An 11709-nucleotide genomic window follows, 5' to 3' on the forward strand; every position below is an offset into this window, starting at 1 on the left:
TGCTTTAGTCTTCCCTCTTCTCTTAGTGCTTGTGTGTTTGAGGGTGGAATGAAACGATCCATGCTCTGAACTGTATATAATGCAAAAGGATCAGTGAAGTGACGACACATTTCAGAATTCTTAATAAACTTAAGTTAACAGACACACCACCTGTTTGCCATATCGGAGAACATGACCCTCTTTCATTACTGAAATACAAGTAGCGCAAAAGACCACCATAGTTCAATCAGTAGTGCATTTACACAACCAAGTTTAGCAACCTAAAAAAAAATCTAGAATGCTGTAACCATTCTTTGTGCTATGTTGGTCCTACTTATATAATACCACCATCATTTTAATGCCTTACTTACCAAATTCATTAAAAAAGCCAGAGTTTCTAAAACTCTATCTAAAAGCACCCACAGGTGAGTCCGGTCTGGTCTGTTAGTGCCTCAGTGGATTCTCCTTCAACAGAGTACACTTTTTAAGAAAAAGAGAAGCCATAGCTTTAGGTGATAAAGCTACAGTGGCTACTATTTTAACGCCATGTGAACACATTCCCACTGCTTAAATACCGGTTTAAACTAGGTATTTAACACGTTTTTTGACCAATGGGAATGGGGTTTGAAGCAATTAATCAATGTTTCATGTTGGGACATATTCTTGGTTATACTGAGGTGGCCTGAAAGCCAGTCACATTTGCTAGAATTATATTCTTGTCTTCATATGTGTATGAGTGTTCTGTGTACCGCTTGCAGACCTGCTTGCCTTAAATTAACCCTTGGGGACAAATTAAGTATTCTGAATGGAAGTTAATTAAAACTGAACAGTATTGAATTGAAATTAGTTGAACTAAAAGCCTTCCACACAGGGATTTGATTATTAATCATAAGTGGGTTAATTGCTGTTAAGAATTGAACCAAATAGAAATTAATATATGAATTGACTGATAGTGAAGCGGCCTTGGCTCTGAACCTGAGCTGAGAAAAATATGGATGTTTCTGTTATATACATGATTAACTGACTATTGGTTAAAAGATTGAATGACCTGTACAACCCTGCTACTACATTCCCACAAAGTGTTTTACTATTTTTACCTTGTGCTTTATGCCTTATGTCAATTTAATGCTGCATGGAAGAAAATAACCCTTTTTTCATGTTCCTGTTATGGTAGCTGTTTGGGCCTTTTCTGTGTGGGCCTTGCATGTTCTTCCTGCTAACATGGACACAGTCAATACTCAAAAAAGATTTAGGTTATATGTAGTGGAGAGTCATTATATTACCTTAGTTAGTATGTTAGTGAATCTTTGTCTACTTTACTTTGTAAGCACTGAATTAGACAGTAGCCCACCTCTTGCACTGTGAATGCTGGGATTCAGTTAATTATTGTTGGGGCAGCTGTTTACGAACCTTCAATTACGGCACGTTGCCTGTAATTTAGAGCCAAGCAAAGGCCTGTATTATTCATCATGAGCAGAATGTGAGAATGTCCTGCTTTGTCAAAATAAACAGGAGTTTCATAAACAGGATGACCTCAATTTTTGTTTTGATCGTTGAGCTAGTGTGTTTCAAACAACTTTAACTTAAGCCAGTAAACTTCTTAAATATATTACTTCAGGGATAAGAAATCTGCACATAGTCCATTTGGTAAAGCTGTGAAGAAGCAATGAGCATTTGCGTTTCTATGTGCATTTTAACATTATGAATTATTAAGGTCTGTTGATGAAATGAGTTAGGGTTAGGGTTAATTCCATACACTTAAAAACACCATAAGTTATGCACTGTAGCTTTAATTTGTGAGATGACAGTTGTTGACAGAACAGACATTTCTGTTCCAAAACACAGATTAAAATCAATTTTCATATTGAAAACATACAGAAGAAGTAGTGAAAGTGCAGGGGGGAAACTAAAATTAAGCAGCCTCTGCACCTTCGGGTGGAGCACTTGACCGTTAGTCAGATGCATGTTAACTGGTGAAAAGCATGACTATCAGTTATGGAAAACTACTGTTGTAAATCAAGGTAAAAATAAATAAAAATGTGTAAATATTTGTACAGTACAACAAATATAGCGTGATGGACTTCATAATTTGCAAAGCTGTAACACAAAGCAATGATTTTTTGTGAATTTTTAAAAGGTTTGGACCACAGGCTGATGTTTGCAGCTGAGAAAGTTTAGCAAGAGACTTGACCTATGTGCAAAGTTTGGTTTATTTTTAAGCTTGGAAAGTTGGATTTCCTCAGAGGAAAAACAACACTGAGGAAAACCAGAGGGACACACAGCTTCACTGCCTGAGCCCTATCTAGAATTAACTGGTATAACAGTTAATTTCCGTAGTCATTTAAATACAATAACTACACGGTAAGTATAAGTCTGTCAGTCTGATATGAAGGAGGCAGACTTTGTGGTTCCAAAGCCAAACGAATGGCAGCTGCTGCTATTATTACCAACTGGAGCCAGATACTCCCTTGGTCAACCACGAGGCTGCAGCCACGGTGTTGCATTACATTGTTCAAAGCTGCAGAACCTTTCCAGAAACATTGAGCTGCTAAGTAATTGCTCACAGCTGAACTTTTGACCCTGGCCTACTCAAAATTAAATTGAGAAGAAAATAAACACTATACACCTGTTGACAGTGAGCAAATGGTGCTGACTGATGAACCAAAAGACAGAGAGAGAGAGAGAGAGAGAGAGAGATAATTGTAAAAGGTGAGAGGACAAATGTGTGGAAAGTCACAGCAGGTTGTGGGAGAGGGGAAAACACACAAAATTAAGGAAGCTGTAAATTAAATACTTAATACTTAAGTTATTCAAGGTTAGTTAGAGTTACAAGTAATGTCTTCACACAAACAAACAAAGCAAAATGACTCCAAGCGCTGTAGTATGCATGTATTTTTCACTCTGGGACCCATTTTACAAAAATAGCATGTTAGGGCTACCAAAATGACAGTTCGGTACGGATAAAATGCTGATACAATGAAAAACTTTTGCAGATTCTACTAAACTTGTTCTAATGTGTACAGACCCTCAGTCGCAGGAGTCTACAAGTAAATCTTGGAAATATTTAATAAGTATCCCACAACATTTTATATTATCAAGGGCCACAACTCCACAAAGAGGCACAAGCACTCAGCTGTGCTTATGAGGTTAGGCCCTCACTTTTTATTCGAAATTTAGTATTTTTTCAAATGTGGCATGTTAAGTTCACAGTCAAGCTGTAATGACCTATTTGAAAATCATGCTGCCGTCTCATAGACCATTTGAAATAGCACCCCTAAGATCCAGCCGGGAGTGCTTGTAAGGTTTCCTATCATATCATATGACAGTGACAGTGCAAGAGGGGGACCAGTGCAAATCAGGTGACTTTGGCATCTCCAAGATGCAGCCACAGCAGCGACAGCATCTTGGAGATGCATGCGAACATGAGGGAGACTTCTCTCTGCCGATAGCAAGCTGCATCAATGGTAGAGAGACATGGGCTGCACAAAGTAACTGAAGCTCTCTGTAAGCTAGCTCATAAATATCTGTGTGTACCAGGGACATCTGTGCTCTCTGAGCCACACTCAATCCCAAACAGGTTGACAGACTTAGGAATTAAGTCTGTCAACCTGTTTTGACTAGGTTGATTATGGCTTAACATAGAACCAATGTAACATTATTACATTTTAGTTAAAAGCTGTCGGAGCTTCCTCCTGTTGCCAGTGATTTCCTGTTCAGGGAGTGTTTATTTGCGTCCATTCTACTCTATTCAGTGCTGTATGTTAACACAGTAATAAAAACTGATGTACGTGGAGTATTAGGGGGAGCAGCAACGGCGGTATTTGGCATTAATTAGATGATGTAGATAGGAGGGAGCGAGCCGAATGCTAACAGCAGCAAATTATAAGAAATAAGACAAACAACATTACTGATAGCAGCTTTAAGTAGATTATTCACCTCAATATTCATAATAGGCAAATCTAAATCTACAGTCAAGTCTTTCCATTTACATGTTGATGACAATGTAGAAAATAAATGTACATCAATATAATTTCACAATTTACAAATAGTAGCCTGCATATGTTTTTCCATAATTTGTTTAATTAGTTCTTGGGTGAAGCCAAAGCATGGATAATGTGAGAGATAGAAAATAAAATAAACACCACACATGTAAGTAAGTGAGTCAAGGCCACGTAACTTGGCTTCACAGAGAAACACAGTGTTGTTATTCTCAGTTCAGCTTACACTCTGGGACTTGTGAGCTATAAATGTTCTGTGTTCTACAGCATAACAAAGGCATAAAGCATTCACACAATTGTTAGAGGTCTGAACCAGCTCAAGTGAAAACCCCACATCATGAAATTCTGGTAAAAAATAGAAAAAGAAAATTCTATAGAAAATACAAGAAAATATCCATGTGGATTGAAAATAAAAATACTAATCTTCAAAAAGGATTTCGTCAAATGTGCCAAAAAAATCTGACCATAATTGAAGCCTCATGATACTGATACTAATAATAATAATAATAATAATAATAAGAAGAAGAAGAACCATGACTTGTTTTGAGTCAGAATTAAGATCACGATTTGCTCAATTTCAGTCAGCACCGCCTTACAAATAAAATAAGATATTCTCATGAATTCACTTATTTGAATAGGCCCATGGTTAAACACTGACTTAATGACTTACTAACTTAATCGGCCCCTCTTTGCCCCACAAGATGGACTCATCTGTCATAATTAGTTTGACCATCAGAGGAGAAGCAACGAAACATAATCTATACATTTTTACAGTCCCTGCGTGCATAAACTGATTCAATGGGGGGTTCAATGGAACCCGAACCAATAAAGCCGTTACTTTATTCATCACAAAGTGCATGCCACTTCTATAGTGGGGCAAATCATAGTTAGAATTATTTAATAATTCATTTAAGAACAGTGTTGGTTTTCTAGGATGACAACATCCACGCATTAGCATGGCTGCATAACAGCTTAGTTGCAACAGCTAATCCACAATGTACATGCTTTAAAAATCAATCGTTGTAGTACTTCTGGAGCCACCTAACAATGTTTTATAATTTGCTAGTAAAATAAAACGTTCCCAAAACTTTAAAATGGCTTTTTTCCCCCCCTCTTATCTATTCAGAGTGCTTCATAAACACCATTCCAGTCAATCAAGTAAATACTTCAAATGATTTGAATGCTTCTTTGTGCATCTCAGCTGTCTCACTATGCCTCAACCAAAACTAGGTCATTCAATTAACTGCGAGACAAAGTCTGGGCAGATGCTCTACCTCTTTTTGGTAGAGCATCTACCAAACTCATTTTGCCGTCACATGATTTTAATTTTAATTATTCTAAGGGACACAGAGGATGTTTATTATTACAGTCCAATAACCTCTGTGCTTCGCTTGTGTTTTGTGAATAGGAGTTTGATGCCGTTAGATTAAAAAAGCCTGCTGTTTTTTTAAGCATGAAGTGTTATTTCGAACTGAATTTATGGTTATCCTCTAAGACAGCAGCCTGGAAACTTTTTCCCCATCAAATTTTATAACGTCCTTCAAGTTCTACTGATACTAAATTAGCAAAAACCCATATCCATGTCCTAACCTATCAAATGTGACAGAAGTGCTTTTCTCTTTGCGTAGACATCTTGTAGCAGATGGTAGTGACAATGATGGGGTGTTTTTCCATTTTTAGGTTGGTCAGTCTTGAGAACAACTGTGTCAGAATTAAAGTAGGTAAGCTGTTTTAAAGCGAGATGGTAACAGCAATGCATGGGCCTTTCTAAATGAGGCGTTTAGCTTCATAGCTATTAGCTCATGAAGCACAGAATGTGGCCACATGATGCTGTCTCTCTGTCAGAATGTGGTCAATCTAAAACAAGGAGTGAACTTTGCCCAAAAGCAGTTGTTCTTGCAACTCATCCAATTTAGTTCCATGTTCTCGGCTGTAATGACTGCAACTATATCTTCACACAGTGAGACACCGTATTTAAAAAGATAATGTATAAATATTTGTTTGTCCATGTTTTGTGTGTGTGACATTGACATTTTTTTTCTTTACAACCATTTTGTGTTTCATGTGACTATGACCCGACAGGAATTCAAAAGACAAAACCATTTAGGATATTTTACATTATCCCGAGGAAAAAAAAAAAATGTACTTGCTAGTCTTTGTGCCTTAAAGATGACAATTATTCAGAAGTGAATTCTACTTATAAGAACCAATTATTCTCAGACCTTCTGATTCTTTATATACATATGTGTGTTGCTTAATATTTGGTAGTTGGCAAATAAATAACATAGAATTCATTGTATAACTTATTTTCTCTCAAAAAGCCACAAATCTATTACATCTGTCACATGTTTTAACGGCTATCACCAAGTTAAACACAATGAAATACTCCATGCATATACACACTGATTGAAGCTTTGATTACACATTCGCAGAAACCAACATTTCTCATTAAACAGGTTATGAACAGAAGCAGAATGCGTCCTTTCATCTAAATGCAGATCATTTTTTCACACCAGTTTCTGAACTGCTGTATGCTGTGTGCCAGAACAGATGTATATTAAAACGTTCCACGCATCTATTCAGTGATTAATGCAAATTACCACACAATATTTTCTCACCATGTTGTTCTTCCCATGAGCGCTCAGTCATTGCATTTTGTTTCCAGTCTCATGTCTGTATGCACGCCTCAAGAAGACAACACTCCCAAACTGGTCTTTAAGTTGGCCACAGAAAAACACAGATAACAAGCTGGCCCAAGTATAGCAAATCTGTCCAGCATGACACCACATGACTTCACATTCACAAGTTCTGCTGCCTCCCCACCTCAGTCAACGTCCAGCACTGCTCACTTATACTGCCATTATGCCATATCACTGTAGAGGGGAAAATATAAATGTCCATTTATTTGCCTCACTGCACTGATGTTCATCTGACATTACTCAAATCAATATAACCCACAACCTTGCTTTCATGGCCTTTTTACTGATCCAACACTGATGACGCACAGCATACGCAAGAGTAATTACACAAATTAAGCAGTGCTGTAAATCACACTGGTGTTGTCTCTGAAGCTACGCAGTATTTACACTACTAACTGGAGATACCTTTACTACCATGAATGTTCTTTGACACAATGGGCAGTGATATTTGAATACCAGCTAGTCTGGGGGGGGGGGGGGGGGGGGGGGGTGATCTAATTTGTTGTATGCTGCGCCAACAATGACAATAAAGCTTATTCTATTCCATTCTAGTCTGTCATGGCAACTACATTACGGTACACACTGTATATAGTATAGTGTACTCAGGCATACACTACAATCATATAGCAAACATGTAAGCTGGTAGGTCTTTATTAGGAAGTCAAAAGTAACCGTTGTCCGACGTAAAAATAACAGGTACTGCAGTACTGCAGACTATATTACCTACAATTATGCATGGTCGACTTCTGTTTTGTTAGTGGGTGGGGGTAATGTCCAAACCCTCAAATTGGAGCTCAACTATTAACCATGTAGCTCCTCCTCAACAGGAAACCAGCATGTTCATGGTGGAAAAAGACCATTACTGCTACATTTAGTATGATTAACTTGACATTCGTCGAACTTTAAAAGCATGTGACACCAGCCACAGGGACCACAACAGGTGACAATGTTTCAACAGGCACTCAGACCACAGACTATGTTAACATGGCAACCAATAATCAATATATTTACCTTACTTTCATTATGACTTTTACAAGTCATGAGTTTATTAAGGAGCCTTCCTGTACATGTGACAGAGCACAGTCTGATTATGACTTCATTAACTGCTATGAAAAATCAAATAGGACTTTACTAGGGCTGCAAGTGACAATTATTTTCATCATCAATTAACCTGTCGATTATTACAAACCAAAATGATTCTGTTTTAATGATTTCTTTGTTATATGGAGCAAAGAAATCAGAAAACATTAAAGAAGAAGCTGGAAAAAAAATCAGAAAACTTGTTTTAATTCTTTAAAAAAATAACACCAAAACCAAGTAATTGATTATCAAATACTTTATAGATTAATTTAGTAACGATTAATTGTTTCAGCCCTAGGCATTACAATCAGATTAATACGCACATATATCCAAAATCACAACAGACCACATGTCATCATCTGATTTTTGCTTAATCAGAGAGTATGATCCTTAAGGTAACTCATTAAAAATGCCGTTTTCACATAACCACCACAAACACACGTAGATGAGCCACTGAATATGTTCCCTCAAATGTAATCAGTTTCATTTCAATTATCTCAGCCAGTCACATGCACTATATTTCATGTTAATCCACAAAACAGTGCAATACAGTGCATTCATCTGTGCAATTCTTTATACTGTTTGCACCATACAAACCATGACAATGAATATATATTGTGAATACAATGCTGTAAATGTGTTTCCCGTGGGACCACTGAATGGTCATTTTCTGATATTTTTTTACCAACAGAATCCTGCCTGTGTGCTTATGCTACTCGTTTAAATCTTACTTTGATGGTTTCTGAAACAATGCAACGTTGGTGCTTCCTCGGGTACAATTATTATTTGTATTAATTCAAACATATTTAAGTTTTCGCAGGCTGTGCTCGTCCCTCCGCTACGTTTCGTTAAGCTATAGTCACTCCCGGAAGTCACGTACGAAGCTAGTGCTATCCGACATACTGTATATAAAGTAACACAAGTGAATGAATTCAGTCCACTTGGTCCATGTTGTTCATTTGTGGTTAATGTTCTTTTACTTTTAACAAACCTAAAGCGACATTTGCTGACCAAAAAAAACAGACTGGTCGCCGAGCAGAAAAACAACTAACCCAACAAACACAACAGACACTCGCGATACGAATCAACACCAACCTAGCCACTTCTCGTTCTCATGACAAATGCATACAACATCGTATTTAATGTTTTAATTAACCAATGTGCTGACATATCTTCCCACAAACGAAGCTCTTGCTGGATTATTTACGGGCTGGGAGAGCTAGCTAAGTTTGTAACCAAGTTATGACTTTATATTACGTCACGGTTAAACTATCGTGTAATGGGGTTTTAGCCAAATAAACGACACCGTTGACAGCCTGCGTGCGACCACTCACCTTCACGTAGAGTCACTATAAGTGAGATCCAGGGCTTCTCTGAACATGTTACGGACTTATAAATCCATACCATGCACAGTTCGCCTGCATTGCTGCCATCTTGTCCTAGACGACAGGAAGGGAGAGCTCGCTCTCGGTAACGCCACCATCTCCCACATTTCAAACATTAAATAACTCCCGCATATGAGCGTCCACGGACACCACACCGAGCCCAGGCTGTGGCTTCACTCTTCACATGCGTCTGCGTCCTCTGAGGGCGATGTGGCCCATCTCCGAAAGGGTGTCCGTTACCCTGTCTAGACGTGCTGTTGTACGGCCCTGTCAGCCTCTAACATGTCCCTTTTTCTCTAACAACTGCGAGCAAATGTTTGTGAACTGACGGCATTGACCAGACTTGACTAGTCGATCCGTCGAGCGAGGGTTCAGGACTCAGAACAGGCACCAACACCTTAATGTGCAACACCAATTGGTGGGCAAGCAATTCTTTTGTTAAAATAAATTAAGACTGTATGACAATTAATAACAAGTCTGAATATGTATCAACAGTTATTTTGTCTAAAAATTAGGTTTGTCACTACTGGTATCTTAAATTAGTTTCCCAGTTTTCCTGCTTTCTTGTTATTATTTATACATACATACACATATATGTATATATGTATATGTATATATACAACTGTATACTGAACATTCACATTGTGAATTACTGCAACTAAAGTATTACCAGTTAGAGATACATCCATCAATTTCTGTGCAGTTTAACTCTGACTGTAATGGCGAAAGTACACTTATTTCCAACTGGCTTGACTCGTAGGTATTGTTTTAATTCATCAATCACAAAGGTGAGAGAGTTGTGTGAAGGGTTTGCACATTTATTTCCACTTACATCCGTACATCCAAGTTACATTTCTCTCCACATGTATCCAAGCTTCTCAAGGATCAACAACACATCAAGGGAATGTTCCGGGTTGTGAATGACGATCTTCCAAAAGTAAGACAAGAGGTCGAAAAACCACCTTGTTACACCAAACTTACAGCTTCTACAATGGACACATCCATCTAACTGCTAGATATTTTTCAGTACATATCTTCTAATCCCATTATCTATCATAGCCATCAAAGATATCAAAATGTCCATTTATCTAAAGAACAAAATATATCAGAAGGGCCACAACGCCACGTTCCAGTCCTTGTAAGAATATTTAATCAAAGGCTTAAGGCCAACTGTTAACTACTTCAACTGTTCATAAATGAGTGTCAAAAGTGTCCAATCTTACACCAACCACCCGACCTAACCCTGAACTAAAACTAACTTAACTCTGGCTCCTACACTGACCATAGCCATTGTTCCACTTCATTCATTCATTCACCTTCTACTGCGTCATCCTCCACATAAGGGTCGTGTGGTTCGCTGGTGCCAATCCCAGCTGACATAGGGCGAAAGGCGGGGTGCACCCTGGACAGGTGGCCAGTCCATCACAGGGCCACATATAGACAAACAACCATTCACACTCGCGCTATGGTCAATTTAGAGTGTCTAATTTGCCTAATCCCCAAAGATGCATGTGTATGGACTGTGGGAGGAAACCGGAGAACCTGGAGAAAACCCACACACACACGAGACATGGAGAACATGCATACTAGCTGCAGAAAGACCATTGGCCCTCGATCTTCTTGCTGCAAAGGCAACAGTGCTAACCACCCACATTGCGAATATCTGAAACTAAATTATGACAATCCCTAATTTCGTTCCAGTTCAAGGTATCTTAAATTCCCCTGGTATCTTCTATAAACATCCTCTGTAACAAGCTGTATATTTAGCATGTGGTGAAAATATTTTTTATTTTGAAAAGATTTGTCAAATGTGAAAGTAGGTGTATTAATGGTAATAAATATACAGGAATTGTTGCTATGATCAGAGGAGTTAGAGTCGCAAAGCTGATATTACACAAACAACACAACAACGTTCTTTGGGTAATCTAAAACCAATTTTTTTGAGAATTGATTAACTGTTTTGAGTGTTTTGCTTTGTTATATTAAAATAAATGATCTGTTTTGAGCCTAAAATTTAAATTGAAAAATACTCCCATATGAGCGCCTGAAGAGGTAATTCTGATTTGGCATAGCAGCAGAAGAGTAAATTATAATGAAAACAAAATAAGAATGGAAACAGAATATGTTAGAATACAGAACTGATTAGACTAAATAAGATAAAATACTGTAGTAATGCTATTATGTTAAATAAAACAAAATATACTTAGTTGGGGACATAAAGAGGATATTTTAGGCTGTCATTTAGAGATTTGGAAAACAGCAATCAACATATTGTATAATTTATTTTTATTACAATTTATATTTCTGCACAGGAATACAGAGTTGACAAAGCTTGATATTATTAAGAAATCCCTCATTACAGGTGGAGGTAATGAGGAAATTGTGAAATGTATTTCACAGGTATGTGCAGAACTGAAAATAGCTTCTAAAGTGATGATAAGTGTTAATTGGTTCAACAAAGGTGTTCACAAAATGAAATATAACTCTTGACACGTGTAAAAAATACCAGCAGTTTAATTATATAGTTGCCCAGTTGCTAATTGCATAATTACATCAAGAAATACAATC

General features: G+C 37.6%; 1 protein-coding gene across 3 annotated transcripts in view; it reads right to left on the reverse strand.

The window, feature by feature from the left end:
* Positions 1–9998, reverse strand: part of hipk3b (homeodomain interacting protein kinase 3b) — a 40056-nt gene extending 30058 nt beyond the window's left edge. Inside the window, exon 1 of one of the 3 annotated variants that reach the window (XM_058628739.1) lies at positions 9974–9998. In XM_058628739.1, the coding sequence (XP_058484722.1) occupies positions 9974–9983 (10 nt within the window). In that variant the 5' untranslated portion in view covers positions 9984–9998. Of the gene's footprint in view, positions 1–9090; positions 9445–9973 lie in introns of those variants that run through there. The other 2 variants (XM_058628738.1, XM_058628740.1) reach the window with 2 other exon arrangements.
* Between the last annotated feature and the right edge of the window lie 1711 nt (positions 9999–11709).

The sequence above is a fragment of the Solea solea genome, chromosome 5, assembly GCF_958295425.1.
Source record: "Solea solea chromosome 5, fSolSol10.1, whole genome shotgun sequence".
Classification (NCBI taxonomy): Eukaryota; Metazoa; Chordata; class Actinopteri; order Pleuronectiformes; family Soleidae; genus Solea; species Solea solea.